The 27,267-nt window shown below is 41.0% G+C and overlaps 1 protein-coding gene across 5 annotated transcripts in view; it reads left to right on the forward strand.

The window, feature by feature from the left end:
- The first annotated feature begins 434 nt into the window (after positions 1-434).
- Positions 435-27,267, forward strand: part of MID2 (midline 2) — an 82,479-nt gene continuing 55,646 nt past the window's right edge. The window contains exons 1-3 of one of the 5 annotated variants that reach the window (XM_017657243.3): positions 435-565; positions 13,120-13,835; positions 25,997-26,092. In XM_017657243.3, coding sequence (XP_017512732.1) covers positions 13,176-13,835; positions 25,997-26,092 — 756 coding nt within the window. In that variant the 5' untranslated portion in view covers positions 435-565; positions 13,120-13,175. The other 4 variants (XM_036991408.2, XM_036991406.2, XM_017657241.3 and 1 more) reach the window with 4 other exon arrangements.

A 27,267-nucleotide genomic window follows, 5' to 3' on the forward strand; every position in this document is an offset into this window, starting at 1 on the left:
ATCAAGAATTTGAATGTGCAAATAAAATCCAACTTTGCTTTTGTTTTGTTTTGTTTTTTAAAATTTAGTGGCTTTAATCCATCCCCACAACTTCTGCCCAAGGCCAATAAAACACAGCCATTCTCCCTTCGTAAAAAGAAAGAGGGGTTGGGTTTCCTTCAATTGTCTGCCCTTTTCTGTCTCCTCTACTATTTTTGTTTTACTCTGTAGTTAACTTTGCATAGAGCAGTTTCATCTGAGGACCTGTGCGGTGGATTTAGGCACTCTCTTCTCATTGCGGGTTGCAACGGCCCTTCGTTGTTCTAACCTGGGGGTTTGTGGGACCAGGGGGTTGGCTGGTGGGAGTATAGTTTGGCCATAGTCTTCCTTCTGCATTTCACACACATTCTGCTCCTCTCTCTCTCTCTCTCTCTCTCTCTCTCTCTCTCTCTCTCTCTCTCTCTCTCTCTCTCTCTCTCTCTCTCTTTCTCTCTCTCTCCACACACGCACTCCGGTTCGGGCCCCTCTCGGTGTATCTTCCTTCAAGATGACAGGGCGCTGGAGAAAAGGCTGCTGGAATCAGCTGGTAGGTACAGTAGTAACGCGAACCCCACCCACCCGCTGCCTTTGCTTGCTCAGGTTTCTCCGGTCACTCCTGCCAGGGGAGAAAACATGTAAACGCGCCTCCAGAGGAGGGGCTGGGGGAGCTGGGAGCGGCGGGGGCGGCGGAAGGTGAGCCCGGGAAGGTGGCCGAGAGCCTCTGCTGCCGGGGCCCTTCCCAGTGCTCCGTCGGGGCGCCAGCCCCTGCCCTGTTTGCCCCCCACCCCACCCCTCTTTTCGGAGGGATTGCCTTTTTTTTTCCTCTGCGGCGGCGGAAATGACAGTGTGGTGCTGCCGTGGTGTCATGGTGCTGCCCTTGGACTAAGGGGCGAAAACTCTCAACTTTGGCTCGGGAGACTCAGCCGCGGTAGCGTCGCGGCCACGGTGCTGTCCCTGGCGGGGCGCGCTGGCGGGCGGATCCCGGCTGCTGCGCGGCGGCGGCGGCGGCGAAGGCGGGCGGCGGCCTAGAGAGGCGGCGGCTGCGGCGGTAGCGGCGGCGGGCGCCCGGGAGCTCGAGCAGGGGCCCCAGCCAGCTCGCGGCCGAGGCAGGCGAGCGCTTGGCGCCCTCGGGCGCGCCGAGGACATGGCTGGCACCCGGGAACGCAATGGGTAAAATGCGCCTCCTCGCCGCGGCCCCGGGGGCCGGGCGCCACCGCCCGCGCAGGGCTCGGCCCCGGCTCCGGCCGCCTCTCAGGTGCCGCCGGGGCCGGGGCGGGCCGAGGGCTCAGGGGCTCGGCGGGGCGGGTGACGGGGCCCGAGAGGCTCGAGGTGGCGGCGGCGGCGGCCGGGGCCCCAGCCTGGCCCTGACTCCCGGTTGCGCCGTGGGGACCCGGGCGCCCTCCTGGGACGGAGTTTGCGCTCCGGAGTGCGGGGCGGGGGCAGCCCGAGGCCTCCGGCGCAGCCGGGCGGGCCCGGCGTGGGCAGCCGAGCGGCTCCGCCGGCGCCTGGGCTCGAGTCTGGGAAAGGGCACCGCCGCCTTCCCACGCTCTCGCGGCCGGCAGCCTTCCGGCCCGGGCGGCGCCCTTAGCCAGCTGTCTGCTCCGCGATGGCTGCTGCGGCAGCCGGAGATACTGCGGACACCCTGTCGGCGGGGAGGCCCGATGCAACTTAATCCTCGAGTCTCCGCCTGGGTGGTTCCTCATTTCTGGCCTAGCTGTGAAACCAGCTCAGTGGGGGAGAGGGAAACTTAACGGAGGTCCACAGGACAGACTGTGACTGAACAGGGCCAAAGTGGGGTTTTTCCATTCCTGGCTGGTAAGAATGAAGTAAATTAACAGCGGAGCAGATTTACAGAAACATTTTTGGTGATGAGAAGGTTTAGGTTACTTTGCACTTCGTGTACAGCACGTTATTTCTTCGAGGGGTTTTTTCTCCGAGCAGGAAATTTGTATCCTGGGGTCGCTGGGTTCTTCACTTTCCCTCTTCCACGCTCCCCTACCCACCTCCAAGCTCACTAACCTTCCTCTAGGTCGTCACACACCTACCTGCCCTCCTAAATCTCCCACCAAAACCCACCCATCCCCCAGACTCCTCCCCATCAACCCCTGCACTCCCAGCCTCCCAGCTATGCAAGCCTTTGGCTTCTCAACCAGTTTGCCTTTTGAGGATGTTTGAGTGTGGGGTTGGAGGACAGGGAGATGGCTATGTGAGTCCTCATCAAGGAATATATTGGAGACTGTGTAAATAGACAAGTACTGTGTGTGGGTTGATTCCTCTGATTCTCAAGTTGGGCCATAAGGGCTGCCTTTAACCCCCTTCTGCTCCCTCCGACTATTTTAATCATTCTCTGGCAATGTTCTAACAGAAGGGGAAAGCTGAATAGGGAGATTCCCTCCTCTACTCCTCAGCTCTACCCCAGCTGGTTACCCTAATCCTCACATCCCTCTTTGCACTCCCCTCCACTCACCACTGCCCTGGAGGGGAAATAGTCTTTGCTGTTTTTATATATTCCTACCCAATCAGTTAACTTCATACAGATATATAATGTGAATTAGATTTTCCCAGATTGTTCCTTGCAACTTGATTTAAGTGGTTGGAATCCAGGTCTAGGAGCCGAGAAGATCAGAGAGTTCATCCCAGATCTGATGTTGCTTTGGCTTTGTGACCTTAGGACATTCCTATGACCTTTCTTTCATACCTGATGCACTTGTGTAAAAGGCATAGTATTGTGTACTGGGTATTGTGAATCTTGGTTTGATCCTTTGAAGATGAAAGGGTTCTATAAACCTTCAGCATTATGCTTTTCAAGGAAAGTACTTCATTTACCTTTTATTGAGATAACAGACTGACTGGGTGTAAGTAGGAACCCTAGTTTACTGGAAACCTTAACTTTCCATTATTAGTCCCCCTGGGAGCCAAATATATCACTGTACTTCGGTCCTAAGTGTGCTTTTTTTTTTACCCCTAATGCATGTACAACTGAATTAAAACATACATAGAATTAAGCATACAGTACGTTATGGTGATTATTTTAAGTCAAGGTTTGACTCTAATCTAATGTACTGCAACCTAACAATGTGAGTCAGACTCACTTGAAAACATAACCTCATCCATTTTTAGTCTCTATGGGGGCAGTTAGTTAATTTCTACTGAAAAGTGGCATAAATTATTTTAGGCACGGCTACATAGCATCATTAGCATCTAGTAGCAGTGAGTCAACAATATTTATGAAGTGCCTACAATGTGCACAGTCTTCTGCTGACTAGGCTGAGGCCCCAGATCCTGCTTGTTTGAGGCCTCCCTCCTTACTTGCAGCTCCAGGATTAGGGCAGGGAGGGGCTTTGTAGAACAGGGAAAGAGGCTAGGGACATGAAGGGGCAATTGTTTCCCTCCTGTTTACTTTTGTGATTACCAGACTTCTCATCTAGCATGTTGTACCTTGCAAGGCCACCCCCGGGTCGTACTGCTGCAAATCAGAGTGACTTGGTTGCCTCATGGACATATTCGATTGTGTGCAGATTGATTTAGATGAAATTGGTTTAGCTAATCCCTCCTCTAAGTGCAGGGCAACTTGCTCCAACTTGCAGATCCTAAAGCAGTGCCAGTGGAGTCTCATAATTACATCCAAAAATTGCTCTGGGTAGTGAACTTGACCCTTCCCTCATCCCTCCTCCCATAAAATCTGCTGACACCATGACAGTTGAGAAGGAAACTGCACAAGGAAGATGTCTTTACCCCTCAGCAAACCTCAGTGGCTTGGTGAAGAGGAGAGCATACCCTTTTTTACTTAGTCATGTAACACCAAGTTCTACCTTTCCAGCAGGGACACAGAGCCCTAAAAAGGTGGTGAAGACAAGGCTGAGGCACAGAATGTCTTGAATGGCTGTTTTCAGACGTACCTTCTTAGCCTCATGAGTGTCTGTCATTCAATTTACAGATCTTGTAACTTCCTAGCCATTAGGCCATGGGACTTGTTGCTAGTGGAGGCCAGGAGGCACTCCATTTTCATTTAGCAATAAGTTTTTGTCTTCTCTTCTGTGCAGAGAGGAAGATGAGGCACCAGGTTTGTGAAGCAGCTCCTTAAGTTGGGAGTCTTGACTTAGAGCATTTATCATCAAAATGTGACATGTAACGTGTTGATACTGGATATATGTCAGTTGGGGAGAGTTCACAATTGTTCACTTTTGGATGAATGAAACTTTGGTACCAAGGTAATGTTGCTCTAATGTCTTTATTTCAGGTCTTTCAAAAAAAAAACTTTGTGTTTATCACTGAGCAGTGTAGAGAAGAGATTAAAAAACTGTTTTTCAACCAGTGTATTAGATTATGCCAACAAGTGAGAAGACCAGATGAGTGGAGTCGAGACAAGAAATTACAACTCCATTTATCCCCCTGTGCAGACTGTTAGTCCCCTTTTTATTTCCCCTAGAGAGGATCAATTTCCCAGGATCAATACATTTTTTTCTCTTCATTTTCATTATTTGAAACTCTGCTTACAGTCTTCTGTGGGCACTGGAGGTCTGTGGCTCTTTCTGCTGTTTCTCTTTGTCCATCTTCCCCTTCTTTGTGACCAGAGGTAGACATAATCTTTTTGATAGTCAATCCCAGCTCCTGCATTTCCTTCAGAAATTCAATAAGCTTCTAAGACTGCTAGATGGTTAAAGAATGGGTGATGGAGGGATTTTGAGCAATGTGCCAATATCCCACCACTCCCTTCTCCCTGTGGGGTTCACCTGAATGCACACTAGGGTGTTGATTCAGCCTAAGTGGGTTAGCAAAGTATCGTTAAAAAGACTTGTCCTACTTGGGTCCTTGTCTCCCTGCAGAGCTCTGACTGCCTGACCTTGGGCTTTGTCTCAGCCTCTTTTCTGCAGTCCAGACTCCTCTGGTTGATGAACAGCATCTCTAGTCTCTGGATCTTCCGCTTACAGAGACCAAACGATCTGATAACAAACTCATTATATAATCTAATCCTCCTGAAGCAGAAAATCCCAGTATTTACAATTTTCCCAGTTAGGAGCATAATGTATAAGCATCGTTTATGCAGGACAGTGCTAATGCAGGACGATGACATGCCTGAATGTATACAAATAAAAAGCCCAAAGATAGAAGAATGGTTTACGGTCCAGAATCCTTGATTGCTTTGTCTATAGCCTTTGTTCAGTGTTGCTAGGATCCATGTGGTTCCCAGGGGAGTAGAGGCTTGATTTCAAATAGGCTTCTGTTCTCTGTCCCTTGTTTCTGACCTGAACCTGGGATCCTCTCAGCCTGACATTCAACAGCATGCCCTACATACATGTATTGCCAATTTTATTCTGTAAAGTGGAGATGACTGCCCCTCAAGTTGTGTCACCGAACATTAGAACATTTATAGATTTCATTGGGTAATGGAGGTTGGAAAAAGCAGTCCTAGAATAGATGGAAAGCTGTACTGGTAGCAGTAGGTAAATTAAATTTTTTTTCCATTTGTTCCCCAACCTTGCAAGTACCAGTGTAATCTGCATTAAGATAAAGGTGTTATGAATTGTATTTAGGATTCCTGTCAATTATCATGTGTCACCTTGGCAAATCCATTTCTTAGTTACTTAGATTAATCTTGTGAGTTTGTAGCAGATTTTGGACTTTTAGTTCTGCTATTGCAATATTCATTTTCATGTTATTATGACTACATTGTGTAAAATAGCCAATGGCTGGATTTAAGACCTAATTATTGTAAAGAAATTATCATTAAATCCATGTACTATAACATACTCAGAAGGCTTTAATAACCTATTAGACAGGAACTAGCTCTGGCACTCTGTCATTTGGTAATCAGCCTTGAGTACTGAGCTCTCTCTGTGCATGATAAATGCTTAAGAGAAGAGAAGAGAGACAGTTCTTCTCTTGGGGCGATTCCATTCTAACAGGAAAGATATGTGAGGATAAGAAATACCACAGTCAGACCCATGGTCCTCCAGAAAACTTGGGGGAGTAGGATTGTCCTGTTATGTCAACCATATGTTTGGGATGAATTTTTAAATGTTTGCTACTTTCCTTAATAACTTGATTTATATATTTGTCATCAAAGAATGAATGAGAATATCTACATTTGTAAAGCAAATTAAAAATTTTATCTTTTTTTGATCCTCACAAGAGCTTGTGAGATGAGTAGGGCAGTTAGTTTTCATTTGACAAATGAGGAGGCCCAAATAGTTTAAATTTCTTACATAGGATCACTCAGCTAATTCAGTTGAGAGTCAGGATTGTAACCAGGCTCTGTTATGAGGATCAAATGAGATTAATGGCTTTGGAATCATTTGAAAAGTATAAATTGATACACAAATAGAAAATAACTGTTGTTATTAATTATACTTACTGACCACCTACCCTTTTTTTCTGGGTTTCTATTTTCAGTCTTTATCCTTTTAGGGTGAGAATTCTATGCATCCATTGTCTTTTGTGGTCCCAAATGATGTATTTTGAGCTTCAGTGGTCCTTTCTTACTCATAGTATGCTAGGATTTGGTTGTCTTCCTTTCCAGTTCCGAAAGGTGTTCTCATTAGTTTATACTCCCTGGGGCTCCCCTCCTCTTAAGTTGTCCTCAGGAACAGCCATTATATCTTCCTTTAGGTACAGCAGACAAAACCACCCACTGTCCTTCAGCACCCTGGGTTAGCCAAGAGAAAGTAATGCATTTTCTGTATTGCCAGCCCCTTTCATGATGGTGTCTGTCGCCTCTCAGCCTTTGTAGTCACACTAATAAATAGCACTTGTGTTTTGAGGAGCTGGTTTTCAATAATCCAAGGTGTCTTTCCTATGTGGTAACAGATAGCAAGAGCTCTGTAATAATAGGATGTCACAAAAGCATCTTAAAGAGATCATCTGGTGATTCTAGTCTAGCTTGAATACCGTTTTACAGTTAAGGAAGCATCACACTAAGCCAGGACTCATTCTCTCTCCCCTAAGGCAGGAAGACAGTTTCTAGTGTTTTCAGGAATTGCTCATGCGACATTAGTGTTGTTAATATCCTGGAGAATGTTTATTTTATATTAATTTTTTTAAAACAAATCCTACAACTCAGCTCCATCCTCATTCTACAATAGCTCAGAGGTCAGGCTTGCTTTTGTACTCATGGTTTTTCTGTGCAGAAGGGGAGACCATGGCTCTTCCGGGTAGAAGTGAGAGCCCAGAGCCATGCTCTGCAGATGTGGAAGATGAAAACTAGTGTAAACTATTGAAAAAAGTGGGCCCTTAATTATGTTCAAATAGCATTTGAAATAACAGAATTTGGCCAAGTTCAGATCACTTCTCTCTCTGATCAGAGTTAACTGAATGATGGATTTTTCAGTGACGCTGAAATCAGCCTTTGATTTTGTAAGTGTAGAATGTATTGTTTTTATCTTAATCACTTGTATTGAAACTCCTCTTTTGTATTGTACTTACTCATACAACCTTGTGATACCTTCTTATAGTTTATTCTCATTGACTTCTTTCTTCAGGGGTCTCAGCCTGAAAAGGGGTGTAGGGTGAAGAAAACCATACAGAAACAGTTTTATAGTAGAGCAAGGGCAAATATATAAACATACGTATTTGACTACATGGCAGTAACTAAATGATATAGAAAGGAAAAAATCAGTGTATGTGGACATGGGTATTTATTTCTTAATATGGCAGTTTGCCCTCTCACCTGTGCATTTTTATGACAAACTATTGTGTTTTCTGGCAAAAGCTTCATGATCACCTATTATTGGGTTGCACCCTACTGAGTTCACATCCTGTCTTTATCCTCAGCACACTCTCTACTTTGGCATAGATGAGTGATTCACAAATGTTTTGAAGTTGCAACACTCTGCCATTGTTTAATTTTTATTATAGCGCTTCGTCCTGTTCTTCCTTAAAGTATTTTATAATATAGGAGTCAAATATTTCTTAGGAGTCTTATATTTTTTAAATGAAAAAAAATTGGGAACTGATAATTTTTTGACATTCATTGATCATTGGAGATATCCCAGGGTACTGCAAAACCTAGACAGGGAAACACTGACTTAGAAAAACAATTGGGAGGGGTAAGCAATCCAACAGAGTTTAGAAATACTGCATACTTATACAGCTGGCAGTATAGTAGAGTGGTTCACTATTTATACTCTGGGATCAGACCTAGGTTTGAATCTTTTTTTAAAATTGAGATACAGTTCACATATCACAATATTCACCATTTTAAAGTATACAATTCAATGGTTTTTAGTATATTCACAAAGTTATGCAACCATCCTCACTAATTCCTGAACATTTTCATCATTTCAAAAAGAGACCCCATTCCCATTGGTAATCACTTCCTAATCTTTCCTCCTCCCAGCCCTTGGCAACCACTAATATGCTTTCTGTTCTTACGGATTTGCCTATTTTGGGCATTTCACATAAAGAGACTCATATACTTTTTGGCCTTTTGTGGCAGGCTTCTTTCACTTTGCCTAATGTTTTCAAGGTTTATCCATATTGTAGAATGTGTTAGTGCTTCATCCCTTTTTCTTGATGAATAGTATTCCATTGTATGGAATACCATATTCATTTATCCCATTCATTAGTTGATGGACATTTGGATTGTTTCCACCATTTGGCTCTTTTGAATAATGCTGCTGTGAACATTTGTGTACCGCTGTTTGAGTGAGCACCTCTTCAATTCTTCTAGATCATATGGTATCTCTGCATTTAACCATTTGAGGAACTGTGTCAAACTATTTCCCAGAAATATTTTACATTCCCATTAGCAATGTATGAGGGTTCCAGTTTCTCCACAACCTGGCTGACATTTGCTATGTTTTAAAATTATAGTCATCCTAGTGGTTGTGAGTAGGTATTATAGCTGTCCTGATGGGTGCAAATTAGTATTATGGCCATTTTAGTGAATATGAAGTGGTATCTCAATGTGGCTTTGATTAGCATTTCCCTAATGGCTAATGATGTTGAGTATCTTTTCGTATGCTTACTGATAATTTATTTGTACATCTTCTTTGGAGAATTGTCTATCTAAATCGTTTGCCCATTAAAACTTTTTTTTGTCATTTTATGTTGAGTTGTAAGAGTTCTGTATATTTCTAGATACTAGACTCATATCACATATGTGACTTGCAAATGTTTTTTTCCCATTCCATGAGCTTTCTTTTCACTTATTTGATAGTGTTACTTGCAGCACAGAAGTTTAAAATTGTGATGAAGTACAATTCATCTATTTTTTTCCTTTGGTTGCTTGTGCATTTGTTGTCATCTAAGAAACCCTTGCCTAACCTAAGTTCACAAAGATTTACACCAATGTTTCCTACCAAGAGTTTTATAGTTTCTGCACTTAAATTTGTATTGTTGATCCCTATTGAGTTCATTTTTATGTATGGTGTGAGGTATGCCTCTAACTTCATCCTTTTGCATGTGGAAATCTAGTCACAGCATCATTTGTTGAAAAGCTTATCCTTTCCCCATTGATTGGTCTTGGAATCCTTGTCAAAAGCCAATTGACTGTAAATATATGAGTGTATGAGTTTATTTCTGGACTCTCAGCTTTATTCTGGGTTTGAATCTTGCCTTTATTCCTTGCAAACAAGTGGGACCCTGCACAAGTTACTTTTTTTTTTTTTTTGGTGTACCTTTCTTTCAGAGGGTTGTTGTGAAAATTAAATGAGATAATGCATGTAAAGGGTATTATTTAGTGCCTGGCATATAGTAAATGCCCAATACATTTTAAGGGGAAAGGTGCTTAGATAATCAGGGAGGTAGGGAAAATGGGGGATAGATGAAAGGATACTGAAATATTAGGAGTGACCTGAACAAGTGGCCTCATAAATGAGAGATGAGATGAACAGATGTTTGAAGAAGTTGAAAAAATATTCAGTTCCCCCAAGTTGGCTAAAGCAGTTACTATGTTGATAAAATAGAATAGAAACAGTATAGGAAAATTACCATAAGCAACAGACTGTAACCATCTTATGTTATTCTTTATAGAGCTGAAATCAGTTAAGGTAGGTTATTTTAGAGCACTGGTGTTCGACTTTTTTTCTGTCAAGAACTCTTTTGAGCACATGTTGAATGCTATGGACAGCCCTCTACCCATGAAAATGCATGTATGACAAACATACAACATTCTTCAAACAGTTCTAAGAAGTTCAGAAATCCCTGATGAGAAGTCCCATTTTGACTTTATCCAAGGCAATGCAGACCACAGCATGCTTTCCCAAGCTTAATCTCATAGTGAGGTGGAGGTGTCACATTTACTTGGGAGCAGTTTTTAAGGTTTCAGGGAAATTTGAAGAGCTTTTCCTCTGTACAGTACAGAAGAATTTACACGGCAACCTGCTAAGAGTTAGAAGAGTGTTGGTACTCTATTTTTGCGTAGGCGCGAGCACATGGATGTCTTTCAACAATGCTCCTGACCAATTGTCATTTTGGTGGAAGGCCTTACTCTAGTCTCCCAGGTAGCTTCCAACACAGACACTGAGGAATGCAGACATGCAGTTCTGGAAGAGGTAGTAACAGAAATGCAGTGTGGCATGAAGATAGGTCTAGAAGAAAAAAGTATGATTCTGGAAGGGACTCAGAATGAGAGGCAGATTCGGAGAAACTGAGAGGGATTCAGAGAGACAAAAATAGAAGTGGAAGCCTGCTGTTTAGAAAAACCTCCTGTAAATAGTCAAGGTAAAATTCAGTGAAGGAGCGATGATTGAAATAAAGGTGTTGTGGAAAGAGCACAGGCATTGACATTAGACTGATCCACTGTTCTGGGTGTGTATGTTCCTGGTTGATTTACTCAACAACACTGAGCCTCAGTTTCCTAAGTGTAACATGGGTATAGGAGCAATGCCTTCCTCACAGCCTTTCAGAAAGAATTTAATGAAATAATGTGTGTAAAGTGTTTAACGTAGTACTCAGAATACAGATGCTTAATAAATACTAGGTCCCTTTTTCTAACTTCTACTTTAAGGGAATCCTTCATTTAACAATTATTGAATACCTAGTGTGTGTGAGTCATCATGCTATGAATAAAAATAAGAAATAGCTGATACCCTCAAGGAGGAGAGTTAGCTGGAGACACAAAATGTTCTGGAAGCCACCAGTGGCTGAGGTGATAAACAGGTAAATGAGAGAACTCCTAGGTTCCTAGTCTTGGGTGGTGATATTCACCAGATAGGGAAAACTGGAAGAGGAGCAGGTGTTTCATTTTTGAGGGAAGGGGAGAACAACAAGTTCATTTATGGACATGTTGAATTTGAGCAGAGGACCTGTATTTTGATATTTCAGAGGACCTATATTTTGACAGCTATATATTGATAAAGTAACATTATTGCTTATGTATTGATAAAGCAAGAATCCTTGAATTAAAGTTTGACTCAATCATCTCTAAAGTCCCTTCCAATTCTAAGATTTTATGATATATGTAAATTTTAATTGTTTTATTTTTGCATCTTGATAGGTGAATACTAATAGATATTATAAGCTACAAAATACTTGACAACAATTTTCAAGCACTTGCAAATTATAAAATAGGAATACCACACATCTCAGTTTATAAATAAATGATTATACAAACATCTGAGCTTACCAAACCAACTGAGAGTGACTTTTTACAAAAAGATTCTTCACTTTTACAACCTAATTTCCTATAGATTTCCATTAAATAGCTTAATTAGTTCAGTGCCCTTGAAAGGTTTGATTTAGAACCAGCTTTTAGGCATCTATCTTTTGTACTTACACACAAGGTATAATTGTACTCAGTATTTAAGCATCTGGTGAGAGGGTTATGCAGATATCATTGATAGATGGCAAAATCTGAACAAATATCAATGGCAGAACGAAATCTTCAAGTCCTGATCAAAGTCTCCATTGATAGTGAGATGATGAACAAAAGTTACTCAAAAGAAAAGATGTCTCTCTCTTTACTATAAGTAGGATTAACATTTTTCAGTCAGTAAGATAAATGTTATGTTTTTCCTTAGTTAGGGCTAGCTTAGGACACTTATGTGTGTTGATTTTAATTAATGGAATACCCATGGCAATAAGAATCTATATGATTAGCTCAGAAATGTCTGGGAAAAGAGAGAGATTGACTAAAGAGATTAGTTTCTTGTTCATTGAGTGACTACTTTTACTCTCTGATGCACATACTAAAATGAAGGTTACCAGATCTGACAATTTCTGGCTCTTCACCTCGCCAATTTATACCTCACTCTTGATTTGCATCTTGCTATGTTTCAGAAAGTATGAAAAGTCACATGGGAGGTGAGCTTCACAGTACGCTTGTGCTAGTTCAATGGCTGTTTAATAATAAAAGCAAGCTGAGGGCACAAGGTAGTTGTCCTCATTATCGATTAACAAGTATTGCCGAGTAAGTCGAAGAGTTGAAATCATTTCTCATTCAACTTGATGAGATGAAGAGTTTTCTGAAGGTGAGGCAAAGAAAGCTAAAGTGAAAACTATCATCTTTGTGTCTAGTAACTCAGTTTACTAGAAATGGGATGGAACAGAAATTTCCGTGTGTGGTAGTAGGAAGTAATTAAAGTTCACACTCTGAAGACCTTATTATCCTGCATCAAGAACTACATTTTTCTCAAACTCTTTTCTTTTTTACACAGGCTCTCAGAATGAAATCATTTCAAGACCTAGAGAGTTAGTTTGAAATATGGCCTTGTTTTCTTTCCACTAGATGTGCAATAGAAGCAGGCCCTGTATTTTACCTTGACGTTAAATAGAGAACAATATTGGAGAATGGAGATTGAGTATTTTGTAGGGCTTCAGGCTCATCATAGTCCAGGACAAGAGATGTCAGTGGAATATATGTGAGAGAATGATCTATGCCAGTGTTGTGAGATGGAATGGGAATGTTAATCATTACACCAGGATTCAGAAGTGGCCACTAGATTCTGTTTATTAGTGTAGGAAAATAAACTCAGGCATTTGTCAGAAAGAACATTTGAAGAGGGAGAGAGGCTTTTTGATTAATTCCCAGATTGCTTTCCTATTTCTCCAGCGTCCCTGGGGAATCCAGCATGGAAAGCCTCCATTGGTTCATGTCTAATTATGCTGCATCCACTTTTCCTTTGGAACTGCTTCATGACTTTTGTTTTGTATTCCTTGCAGGTGAGAGCTCAGCCTCTGTGGTTCTTAATGCCTCAGCAGGATTATTTTCACTAAAGATGGAAACACTGGAGTCTGAATTGACCTGCCCAATCTGTCTAGAATTGTTTGAAGACCCCCTTCTGCTCCCTTGTGCTCATAGCCTCTGCTTCAGCTGTGCCCATCGCATCTTGGTCTCAAGCTGCAGTTCTGGTGAATCCATTGAACCCATTACTGCTTTCCAGTGTCCTACGTGCAGGTATGTTATCTCACTGAACCACCGGGGCCTGGATGGCCTTAAGAGAAATGTGACTCTGCAGAACATTATTGACCGTTTCCAGAAGGCTTCAGTCAGTGGACCCAATTCCCCAAGTGAGAGCCGCCGGGAGAGGACGTACAGGCCCAGCACTGCCATGTCTAGTGAGCGAATTGCTTGCCAATTCTGTGAGCAGGACCCGCCAAGGGATGCAGTGAAAACATGCATCACCTGTGAGGTCTCCTACTGTGACCGTTGCCTGCGGGCCACACACCCCAACAAGAAACCTTTCACCAGCCACCGCCTGGTGGAACCAGTGCCAGACACACATCTTCGAGGGATCACTTGCTTGGACCATGAGAATGAGAAAGTGAACATGTATTGTGTATCCGATGACCAATTGATCTGTGCCTTATGCAAACTGGTGGGGCGTCACCGAGACCATCAGGTTGCATCCCTGAATGATCGGTTTGAGAAACTCAAGGTAAGAGATCTGGGGAATATCCCTTACACAACTTTGTCTCTTTACACACAGTTATGCAGTATCAAGTTCCCTAATTAAATGATCTGCTTTTCCTGTATGACAAGTGCATTAACTCCAAGTTGTTCTTGTGAGGAATAACCTACTCACCTACAAGCTCTCACTGGAATCTATTTCACCTGTTGCATAAACCTGCTTGCATTCACTCACCTCTGGCCCATTCTAGGGGAGTTAGCCCCCAGCCCACCATACCAGTAATCTGTCCAGGGAAACGGCACCCTCCCTTCTCTGTGAGTGACATACTGCACACTACATACCTTTGCCATGATCTTTCCACCTCTTCTTTTAAGTATGTGAGTACCTGTGTAGGTGTACTACAATTAGCATATGTGCTGATTTGTTTATGTATGCGTATAGCAATGGGAAGGTTGGGTATGTCTCTGTGAAAGTGTGGGTGGAGGTGTCTGAGTATATCTATGTAGGAGAGAGATTTCTGTGGCGGCCAGTAGTGTATGTGTTTGCATATTCAGTACACTAAAGAAACAAAGGTTTGGCCTTGGCCCCACTAAAAAATTGCCATCAAGCCCTTAACACAGGGCTAATGCTAAGCCTGTCTTCAAAACAAAACAAATAAGAAAAGGAATTTCAGTGTATCATAAAGTCAGGAGGGATAATCAAATACTTGAACTAAAAATATAAATTGAAGGCAATAAATATTTAATCCACTATCGGATTTTGTGCCAGTGTTTGTTTTTGTGGGTTATGGATTGAAGCATTTGTTTGCAGGCCCTGGTTTGGAAGTTCCTAATCTTTCATTTGTGTTCAGTGGACAGAGTTTTCTGAAGCTGTTGTGCTGTGTAGTATTTATGTGCAAGTCTAAGCACCTGCTTTTAAAGCCCTACTGCCTCACGTTGATGTTAACAAATGCCAGATCCAGCAAATTGTTTTATTTGCATTGCCTGCCTGCTGTCTTGTTTAACCTCTCTTAAGAAAGGAGCTACTTAACAGAAATTCCAGAAAAATAAAATGTTTAAATGAATAATAAGATTACCACCCCAAAACAGGGCCTGGATGTATGAGCCAAGCTGGAAGGAAGACCCAGATGGGATGAAAGGAGGGCAAGAAGAGAGTGGAGATTTTCCCTTTGCCATGCTCTGGAAAAGTCATTGTAACTTAAGTAAAAATTATAATGCTGGTGAGGGTAGCAATACTCAGAATGGGATACATTTTCCCTTCTGCAGTTTAATGAAAATATTTGAGAGTAGTCACATTGACAATAGTTTTGGCCCTTTTTGATGATTATTTATATCTAATATTTATAAATTTGTACAAAGTTCCATGTTTATCTGTTGATTTCACTCAACATGATAGTCTCATTCATATCAAGGCTGCAGAGAAGAAAAATCTCATTGACTTCAATTCTTAGAATCATAAGATGTTAGACCTTGGACATGGTCTAGTTGAAGCCCCACACTTAAGTGGTATAAACTGAGACTTTGATAGGTTAAGTGATTTGGTCAAAGGCACAGAATTGGATCTAGAATTCAGCTTCTAGACCCTGAACTAAGTATCCTTTCTATTGCAGCCTCTCCCACTTTGTTTTGGACCTGTTTTCCCCCATGGAATGTGATTTGAAACTTAACTTCATGCTCCAGCAATTGCCTATTTTGTGGATCAGAGATAAACAATTAACAGCATCAAGCAAAGGACATATTGTATAAACTTACAGCTTCATGGTGGCAAGAGATGGGGGCGGGGTTGCAGGAAGAGTGGGGGATATGGAGAGGATGGAACAATCTCTGCCAAATATTTGCAGGTGTTGGAACTATAATAAGGCATTGGCCTTGAGAAATATTCCAAACACAAAAATCTGTATCCATATGTGCTATTGAGATAACAAAAGACTGGATAGAATAAGCCTGTATCTACAGAACTCCAGCTTTTTGAAAACATCTGAAAACATGAAAACATTGGATGATTGATTAGCTATTTGGCATCATGCAGGTATGGCCCTCATCTCCAGGGATAGATGGAGCACAGAAATATTTTACCAAAAGATTTCGTCTGTAACTAATCAGTAATTTTTGGAGAAAGCAAGGCCAGATTTTGAATCATTCCCCTTTAATTTTTTAGGAAAAGTGGAGAAAATTCTGATTATAAATTAAGTGGAAACTTTTTTTGCTCACTTTTGGATGGAGAGTGGAAACATGAATCATTCCCAACCATGTGGTTTATTATGTTGTCTGGAACATCTTGGACTTTGGGAAGGGAGAGGGAGGTGCTGCTTGTGCTTGTGTGTGTATGTGTGTGGTGGCCGGTGGGGGTCACTTTGGTTTGGTGTCAAGCATAAAAGGATGTTAGTTCTCCACATTAAGCAGAGAGGAAGTCTGACTTCTAGGGTCACACACACTTCTTTGAGTTCATTTTCATTTAGAAAGTATTTAGGATTATCCCCTTAATCTGTTTGATTCTTCCCCCAGGAGAAAGGAGAAAGCTGACTGTCAGAACCTCTGGGGGAGATGGCTCTGAGTGTACTGCCCTGGCCCTAAGAGTAGCACAGGAGTCCTACAGGAGAAGGGGAGGGATGATAGTATACATGCCTAGGGGGTTGACTTTCTGGCCAGTAAGTGATACGGTGTTTATTTGTACTTTTTGGTTCTAGAGCTTCATCACTGGTTTTTTAAGTTTAAGTACTAACCTCCCTGATTAGGATTAGTGGTCTCTAATACTTATTTTTTCAATAAAGAATAAACAAACCATTATGTTATAGACAAACAGTCAGAATAACCGGAAGCCAGCCTGACTTCTTAACATGTACTCAAAATGGAAAAGTTGGTTTGGGATACTTAGTATAGTTTATTATCTTTATTTGTCCATTCTACCTACATGTCTGTCAGAAGGCTACCTGGGTTCAATTAATTCTTCAATTTCAAAGAATAATTGTGTTCACAACAGTTATTACAGTAGTAAGGCCCATCAGAATAAGTATTTTTTCCATTACTTCTCTTTGCACTTATTAGTCCCAATATAGATCTTAATTCATGATATGGGCAGCTTTTCTATAAAACTGCTTTGCATTTCAGAATTTTCATTGTTACATGAATTCCACCTCCTAGAAAAGGTTGATATTCTTGTATGAATAAATAATGGCTTTACAAAAAGGCCAAATATCCGGGGCTTTCTATTGGTGACATATCTCAATTTGATATTCTGAGTCCTGTATGACTCAGTTTTCATGCTGCCCATCTAAATCTCTTCTTGCTATCACTTTCAAACATGCTATCTTTATCCACTTAGACTAGCCTCCTAACTGCTAAACACACCATTCAGTACCTTTTCTGACTCAATTTGTGTCTGTGCTCTTCTCTTGACCTGCTTAGGAATCCTACCTATTCTTCAGTGCTCAGTTGAAAGCCCACAAGACCACTCCGACACACCCCAAATGTACCATACATTCTTTGAAGCCAAGTACAATGTCTTTTACTTTTTTTGTACCCTCCTTAGCACATATAGTATTTGCTCAAGAAATCAAATGAATTAAATCTTTGTAATAGATTTTCAGGAAGTATTGATCAGTGTCTACAGCTTGCTTTGGTTCTCATACAAATCTATCTTGCCATTGTGAATACCTTAGAAGTCTGAAAAAAATATCTCCTGTGACTGATAATGTTAAAATTAAAAACCAGAGGGTTAGCAAAAGTATGTTAAAAACAAGAGTGTTAGCAAAAGTATGGCATGTCCTTAATTTTAAGAGCCTATTCATTTTGATTGCTGGATTTTCCAACTGCCTAACCTTATGGTGACATCTGTATAAATCAAATGTGATTATCATAATTCTCTTTGAGAGTGATGTCTTCACATTTCCATGCCCACAGCCTGCCAAAAATATAGCTGATGAAAGCCAAGGGGAATAGAGGAATTTCCTGAAAGGAATAAACAAGCGCATTTTCTTTTTCTCATTACATTTCCACAAATTCATTTCTACAAATAATTCTTAAATGTAGTTACATTTTACATATCAGGGGTCTTGTTGTTATAAAATATTACCTGGCACTAGAGTAAGCCTTTTTTATGGGAAAGTAAAACACACACATACACACACACACACACACACACACACACACACACACACACACACACACACACACACACTGAGACAGACCTTAAAGTTGCTAGACAAAGAGAAGAGAGATAGGAGACTTGGAAAATGTTCAAAGGAAAGCCACAACAAGAGTTAAAAGGTTGGAAAATATGATATTCTAGGGTCTTATCATAGTTGATTACTTGTCCTTCTTCCTACTCAGTCACTCTGTCATCCATCCCCATCCAGCCATTCTCACTCAGCTGCCACCTTCTCCCAGTCATTTGTCTACTCACCCACTTGACACCCACTTCTGTCTGCCAAGATAGATACCCTCTCAACTTATCTACCAATGGGCATTTGACTCTTTATGAACTGGTATGAGTATGAATATAAAAGAAAGAAAGAAATATATTTATGAGAGACTAGGTTGAGAGTATATTTGCATACATTTGTATGTGTCACTATATATGAGTATGTATTTCTGCATGGACGAGTGTCTGAGAATGACTATGTCTGTGTGTATCTACAGATGTGTGTCACTGTATGTGAGGAGGAGAGAGTGTTTCTGTCAATCTTCCGTGAGCATATCTATAGATAAGTTGGGCATGAAGGGGCCATAAGTGTAAGTAAGGCAAGCTTTCTGTGGCCACCCTAGGGAGAGTTAGGGCCTCAGGAGAAACCATCCTGGAACTAAAGAATCTCTCTAAATAAATGAGTCAGATCATACATCCTCATGGTAAAAATGTTCAGTGGAGGCCAGGGTGGGTTACCATAGGTGAGGGAACAGGAAAAGTTGCTTCTCGCTTTTCCCCCACTTAGATACTGAATCATAGTTGCTAAATGTAACAAAAGCAAAGATTTGAGCCCAGATTTGCACTCTCTAAGGGATAGTGGTGGACATATGTGTATGGCATTGGGGGTAATACCTATCATGGGGTTTCTCAGCTAAGCCAGCCTCCAACATTCATAAGATCATTCTTGCTTGTAGATCTGTCTTCTCTATGGTTTCTTTATTGTCCAAAACTTGCTCCTCATGACTTATAGTATATATAAATCTGTATGCATTTTGTGTGTGTCTATGTGTCTATGGGCAAAAAAGGAATTTCCATCTCCACTCAAACTGTGTGCTAACACTCATTTGAACTCCTGTTCTTTTCCTTCCAATAATTATACCAATTCTCTGGCACTGTTCTCATACAGTATTAGCAGGGCCCTGTGCTGGGAGATGTTTTCTATTGTTTCTTAAGTTTGAGAGCAAGTTTAGCAAGTGGATACCCCTATTATCTGGGCTTTCATCTTTCTGTTTTTCTGTTATTTCTTTTGTCCCGTCTTCTCCTCACCAACATCTGAAAGGAGCTAACAACCATCAATCTGAGAACAATTTACAAAATGTTGACTCATATTGGTTCATGGGCAGATGAAAATCCTGTCTGGTATTTTTGGGCAAAATAACATATTACAGGAATAACATATAGGTGAGGAAATAGTAAGGAAAAGAGAATTATGGAGCCCAAAGAAGTGAAGTTTAAAGGGGAAAATGTAATGATATTAAAGGGGAAAATGTAATGACATTCACGTTCATGAAGGGTTGATATAATGAGGTAATATTTTGTTCCTTATTGCCTCTGAAGATAGAACAGACAACAACTTACACTGTATAGCACCAGGGATTTAGGCCAGCAGTTCATTCATTCACTTAACAAACAAATAATGAACACTTATTTTGTTTATTGAGCACTTAAAATGTTTGAGTCAGTATGGTCGGAGCTGGGGGCACAGTTAATAAGGCACAGTCCCTGCCCTGAGGAGCTTTGAACTTAGTAATGGAAACAGATAAGTATGTCACAAATTCTAATTGAGTATGGTAAGTACCATGACAAAGGTTTGCCCAGGATACTCTGAAGCACAGAGGAAGAGTCAAGGAAAGGAAACCATCACGCTCAAAACCAGGGGATCATGAATGAATGTATTTGTTGGAGAAGAGGGTTAAATTGGAGAGAGACTGTGAAGAAAGAATTAAAAGGACTTGGTGGTTATAGATGATGGAGAAAAAGAATTAAAAAATGATTTTGAGTAGGAGAGGTCCTGAAGAATCTTGAGGGACAGAAATAGGGACATCAGGAAGGGTTTATCAGTTTTGGAGGAATGATTTGACTTTAAATTTGAGTTTGATGTGATTGTGAGTCATTTAACATTCACTCATTCATCAGACACTTACTGAACACCCATTAGGTGCCAAGCACCAAAAAGATATTGGGGTTATAAGGATAAAGGCAGCACAGCCCCAACCCCAGAGGCACTCTCAGCTTATTGTGGGGAGACTGACAATTAAGGACACAGTTACAGGACAGCGTGGTGAGTGCTGTGACAGTGGGAGCACAGCAGGTTATGAGAGAGCATAGGAGGGACATCAGGAGACACTTTGGGTGGGTTTTTGGATTCCCAGTTGTGGGGCAGGGATGGAATAAAGGGCAAGGAGTGCTCTAGGCAAGAGAAAACAGTTTGTTTAAGTATCTGGAGAAGGGAAAACATGAGGTACTCTCATAACTGAATGGGCAAGTGTTCGAGAAGAAGTTGAAATTCAGGCCTTTGTGGTGGCTGAAAAATCAGGGCTAGAGACATAGATTTGGGTACCTTAAGTATCCAAATAAAGCCATGCAGTAGTGAGCTAAGTGAGGGCCCAGGAGTAAGCCTTGCAGCACATTAATGGTCTAGAAGGTAGGCGTGAAGGAAGAGCAAGGGAAGAAGAGGAGGATGTGTATGAGAGGCAAGAACCGAAGTAGTGCAAATAGAAAACAACATGGAGGCCAGGCAAGTAGAGTTGGCTTTGCCTCGCTATTCTGTGTGTTATCAAAATAAATATCAGCTTTAGATTTTTAGTATAGGTTTTGTTTTAGAAGGCCCAAATAATAATTTACACATCAAACTAGAGATTTAATCATGGTATGCACCTGAAAGAGTGGGGAAAGAAAAGAATACAGGATATTTTGTGTAGCATTTCTAATAAAGAGAATGATGTAGGTGTGGGTCTTTGCTGATGATTTCAGAACCTTCTGAAGAGAAGAGGGATGGCAACCTGTTTCACTGGGCTTGAGGACTGCTCTGGTTATTCTATTACAAACCTCACGTAGAGTAGATCTTATACATCCAATATGTCACCTGCATCTTGTTCTGAGTGGCTTGTGTCTATACAACAGCAAATAAATGTTTGGAGAAGGAATAATTCTGGCATGAGGGTGTGGGCTTCAGTTTGTGGACCAGATGGTGTGTTCTGGCCATATGTAATTGATACATAAAGTGACAGACTGAAGCAAAAGCAAAGTAAGTATTTAAAGACAATCAGTTTAAAAAAAAGAGGGTAGAATGTGACCTCATAAGGGTGCTAATATTTTTGGCTACTGGCTTTTGGAAGAGCTAGGAGCATTGGTGAGTAGACTGGATGTCAAAAAAGAGCATGTCAAAGGAGAGTAATGGGGTCATTGGCACAGATTATTTTTAAAGATGAAGTTGTCTTCTGTCAGTTGGGAAGGCTTAGGTTGGGAGTGGGTTGGCCTTTCTTCCCTTCACTTCTCCACCCAAATCCCAAGGGTCAATTCCCACATCAAAACAGTTAGGATCTTGTGTAGGTTTTGAAAATGTTTCCCTTGTACCTTTTAGAAAGTAAGAGAATATACAGGCATTCAGTGGCAATATTACATGTTTCAATAGAACAAATAGTCTCCACCCCTTTTTAGGCTTTAAGACTTGCTGTGGTAGGTAGGTATGCACAGGTGTGCTCACATATGTGTGAATGCATGTGGTTTCATAGAGCATAACAAATGGAGATCATAGGTGAGCATGTGCCATCAGGGGAATCTCTGTGGCTTTAATGAAGAGCTGGTGTTTTGACATACAGCTAGGTTTCTTGAGAGAGCCAGTGAGATAGCTACCTGAAATAACCTCTGTCTAGAGAAGTGAAGAAAACCCAGTGATTATTTGAGAGGGTTAGAGAAGCCATTTTATTTTATGGAATGCTGTCTGGAAGAAGGCTAGGCTGTGCCTGGCTTTCTTGGAAATAGCAAAAACATTTTCCTCTTTGGAAGAGTATGACAACACGAAAAGAGTTAGTCTGTATGACACAAATGAAGTGAAACGTGGGTAAAAATGGAATCAGTGTAGACTGCCAATTTAGCTGTCTTGGGCCTTTTAAAATCTAAATTATGCAGATCAGCCAAACATTCCCCTCACTCTGTGCTGTTTAGACACGTGTACAGTTAAGTGAAAGCTCTAAAGATGTAGTCATCAGGGGGTGAAGAGGGTCTCACAGTTCCGTAGCACAAATGGCTTCTCTAACCCTCACACAGGGGAAGCACAGAAGGGCTCAGAGGTGACCTCCTATAGCAGGAAATGGGAGCTTCATCCTGATCCCCTGCCAACCTCCTGTCCTCATTTCCTCCCAGCAGATATCTCCATTCCAATCTCCCCTACCACTTTGACTCTCTTGTAGTCACGGGTCACCTGTTCTGAGAAACCTGCACTAACTGGGCTTGAACAGAGGGATCCTGGCCCAGTCATTAACTGGACTGCACATAAAAAAGAGCAAAATAAAACAATTTTTAAAGAACAAACAACAACACAATAACAAAGAGACATGTTTGGGTTTCATTAGGAGGTTTTATACATATGCATACACACACACACACACACACACACGATTGTGTTCTCTTTGTTGTCTCAGCCAGAGTGTACACAAGATAATTACTTGGCCAAATCAATGAAATCATTCAAACCTAGAGTGGCCCATAGTTGCTAGTTCTAAATGATTGCTCAGCACGAAGCATGATAAGGAAGGGTGAAGGAATAGACTGCATTAGTGCTTCAATTCTCCACTTCCCTTTGCATATGTTCATTATTGAAAATCAATTCCAGTTTGAGAGGAGGCTTTAATTCCTTGTAAATGAAGAGGAAGTGAGTAAGTAAATGTTCAGGGTTTTCCTCAAATTATGTCTCATAATGAAAGAAAACAGTGGCAAAAAGCCATCAGCAGATGGTGTTTTCATTAGCCAAAGATTTATTTTTCAAAGCATTTTCATATTAATGAAGTAAGGTTGAAATTAGAGTCATCTTGTCAGTTCTAGTTCTATGTTGCTAAAATGTACTGGCATTCTGTAAATTGCTAGGGGACCAGGGCAAAACAACCATTTTCCATAATTTTGTGATGGTAACCCAAGGTCCATGGTCTCACCAGACCCCAAATTATGTGTTCAGCCCTAATTTTTGTTTTCAGTGGCTTTACAGAAGCTGTGAGTCTCAGTTCTGGGCCATAAACACGGAACACACAGCAGAGATCTTAGTCCTGCTCTGTACTATGAATTATTCATAAGATATCACTTTCATGACAAGTGTTACAACAGGTTGCATGTACTTGTTAGAAGAACTTCTCCCCATGGAATCCCCCCCTTTTTAATGGAAACACAATACAGTTTAAAACACAGATATTTCTAATATTTCTAAAATTTCCAATATTGTATCTGCTCTGAGTTCATCTATCTACATTATGTTTGCATAATATGTCAGTATAGTAATTTGTGATACATGGGATTTCTTCTGATCTAGGAGCCTAGACTACTCTGCTAGTTGAAGTGACAAACTGAGTGGGTCCATTACAAGTGCCCACTATTTAACTTAAGCTGGACCCTTTCATCAAATCTATCATATTCACCTTATGGCCACATTTTTGAAGAGGAGTTCAGACTGTAACCTCCACATTTTTACTACTGATGTGCTCCTTAACTCTGTACAGTTTGGCATTTACTTCCAAAACTCTGATGGAACTCTTTTTTCAAAGGTCAGTAGTAACTTTTAATCACCAAATCTGGCTGTCTTTTATCAGTCTTCATATTTCTTGTACTCTCTGTGTATTTGAGAGTGATGAATACTTTCTTGAAATGTGTTTCTCTCCATTATCCACTTAGGATGGCCCAGACCTGCATTAGAAACTGCCTTGAGTATTGTAGCCTCCTCCTAACCCGTGTCCCTGCCCCCAGGCTCTCCTGTTTCAGTGTGCCCCACATATTGCTGGCAGGTTGACTTCATAAATGCAGACCTGATTATATCATTATCTGGCTTAAAAGCCTTTGGTAGGCCCCTACTCCTTAAAAAAAGTAACTACAAACTCCTCACCTAGGCATTCAAGAACTTCATCACAGGGCCTCAATCTCCATTTCCAACCTTGTCTCCTCTACTCTCTTATAGCCTATGTTCTAGCCAAAGTCAGCTTTTATTTCCTGAACATTCCCTTTTACTTTTCATCATGCTTTTCCTTGTGCCTGGAACACCCTGCCCCACTCCATCTCTGCCTATTAAACTCCTACTTATCTTTTCAAGACCCATCTTAATTTCACCTCTTTATCACTGAAGTCACTGCACCTTGAACAGAGTAGGTCCTCAGTACCTTTGTTGTTTTAAATCACTGAACTCCCATTTCTTTTTTTCCTCTGAATCTACTCAGCTTAGAGGTTATGGCCAAACCAATGATTGTTGCCTTTCTTTTTTCCTTTTCCCTCTCTTTGTTCTTGCTAAGGAGAAGGCTGCAGATTGAGATGGTCATGGAGTTAAAGATGGCCAGGGGAGGCACTACCCAAGCCAAGGAAAATGGAATAAATGGTGAAAAATCATTTCCATATAATTAAAGCCAAAGAAACCATGAGATACCTGGCAAGAAGGGAAGCAAAGATTAAGCTGGTTCTTATAATCCAGTCTGAGAATAAGTGAGATCAGACTGCCCATTCTAGAAATTCATATGTCCATGGGAATGTGTCATCTGGGGTGGATTCATCAGATAGTGCCAGGGATACTAAGGAGCCACAGCTACTTAATAGGCAAGAAAGGGACCACGTCCACAAGTCTTTTCCCATTCTCCCCTCTTCCCCTCTCTCCTCCTCTCTCCCTCTCATCACCCTCAGCTAAAAGCATGACCTTTGAGCAACTACAAATCACAGGAACTGTAGAGATAGCAATGAAGCAATGAACATGACCAAGGAAAGGAATGTCTGCAGAATAAGGGAAGGGAGTTGGGGTATTACATTTGGAATAGATTTGAGCTGAAGACTTGGAAATGGGGAGGAATAAAAAAGCCCATTATCAAAATAACATTCTGTTTTTTTCACTTAAGGAATAAAAGAGAGTAGCTTGCTGAAAATATGCTAAGAGTTCTAAGTAGTATTGTAATCATGTTATATTAAACAGATTTGCAAAGCTCTTCTAATGTATACCCCAAAGAATCTATGTAGCAGTAAGGAATGGTAAGCAGTAGGTGTTCTATCTTGATGTAGTCAGGCTTTGTGTTATGAAGTCTGGCATTTCCATGGGCTGTTCCTTAGTGTCAGAGAAGGAAACTATGAGGTACAATGCTAGATTTTGATAAATCCCACATTTAAAATGCCATCTTTCTTTTTCTGAAGAAACCTACTGATAAATATAAAATGTTATCAAAAAAGGATAAAAGAAATCATGCAAAACTAGGGCAAAGCACTGACTGAAGGCTAGAGATTTGGGTTCCAAGCTCTAGCTTTGCCACATACTAGTATATGACTGTGCAAAACACTTTACCCCCACTGTGAAGCTCAGTTCTCATCTGTAAAATGCTGACATCTCCTACTTCATGGATTGTTATGATTACTCAGTGATATATATGAAATTGTCTAGCATAGTGTCTGGCAAGTGGTAATCATTCAATAGTACCTGTACTTCCTATGTCACAGGATTACTATAAAGGCAAAATGAGATACTGACTATGGCACACTTTTAAAAAGGTAAAATATTACAGAAAAGATAAAGTTGCTTTAATGTCATTGAATTCCTACATCCACAAAGTCATGAATGTCATCTTTTCCCAGTATGACAGTCTGGAGCAAACATACAACATTATTAAGTAGCACCTAGAACAGTGTGTGGTCCAAAGCAAGTGCTCAATGCATCCTTGAACTGTTTGTTGACTGACTGATCTCCACATGATAATGTTTCTCAAGCTCATTGAACATTTCTTCTTTTTTCCCCTCTTCCCTGTTTCCCTCTGGTTTCATACTTTCTGCGATGCCAGCAAACTTTGGAGATGAACCTCACCAACCTGGTTAAGCGCAACAGTGAACTAGAAAACCAAATGGCCAAACTAATACAGATCTGCCAGCAAGTTGAGGTATGTAACAGAAACATATGTGATTCTTTCAGAGGACTTGGATTGGGTAATTCTTTGAGGGGACAAAACTTTGACTTTTGTCAGAGTCTAGCTCAGCCATTTGGAGGGATGGGCTGAATGATACTTCTAGGAAGTCTCCTTCCTTTAGGATACTTGTTCCAAGAAAAATGGCCGTTAGCTATTGTTTAAAAAAAACAGGCAGTGGTGATGGGTTGGGGAGACAACTGTCCAAGGGACAATCCCTTCTTTCCAAACAGCAGGCAGTATGAGAATCCGACATGAAGTATGTTTCTTCCTTCATCAAACTGGACATCATAGTGCCTTGAAGAGATTGCTGGGATGTCACAGGGAAGTAGAGGATCCTGGGTCCTTGGAGTAGGATGAGGTTCATTCCATGCAATATTGTTTCTGTAACAGTATTATCAGAATAGTTTCTCCTCTTCCCTCCTTCTCCTCCCTTTGTCCCCATACACTTTCCCTGGTCCTCACTCAACTTTCTGCTTTTTCTTGTCATCAACAAATGATACATATGCTAAGCTTGTCTGTGAATTATAAAGTGTTATACAAATGTAAGGTTTTCAAAAATTGTTACTAATATTGAATCTCAGAGCAGAGCTTACAAGAGTAGTTGACCTCAATATAAATGGATGTGATAAAAGAAAGATGTTATTTCTCTTCTGAAGAGCATGAAACTTCAGCTGCAGTGTTTGATTTTATGTCGATTTTGTAGAAGAGGCAATGGTAGGGCTTAAAGAGTGAACAAGATAGGGTAAAGTATTAAAGGACTCCTCATGGGCAGTGGTTGGGCAAAAATGTTTCGAATCTATTTATAACTTGATTGTCTAGTTGTCATCTAACTTGTATGGTAGATAAAGGATAAATGTAATGATTCAAGTTTATTTTATTTTAAGCAGTAAAATAATTTTATTAAGATCTCATCTCTTTATCCCACTTGGGGATTCCTATTTAAGAGTGTGGAAAATCTTCTTGTTAGGCCAAGAATCTTCTTATATGAATAACACTCCTGATTGTTTGGATTTCTTAAAATATTGCATTTTGCAAAGTAGTATGCTTGCATGATGAGTACACCATAGCAATTTAATCCTGGCTGGGCACTCCATTTTGTGGATAATGGTGCTATATGGTGAGCACATAGGATACCAGTTCATCTCATC

This window comes from Manis javanica, chromosome X (assembly GCF_040802235.1).
Source record: "Manis javanica isolate MJ-LG chromosome X, MJ_LKY, whole genome shotgun sequence".
In the NCBI taxonomy this organism is placed as follows: Eukaryota; Metazoa; Chordata; class Mammalia; order Pholidota; family Manidae; genus Manis; species Manis javanica.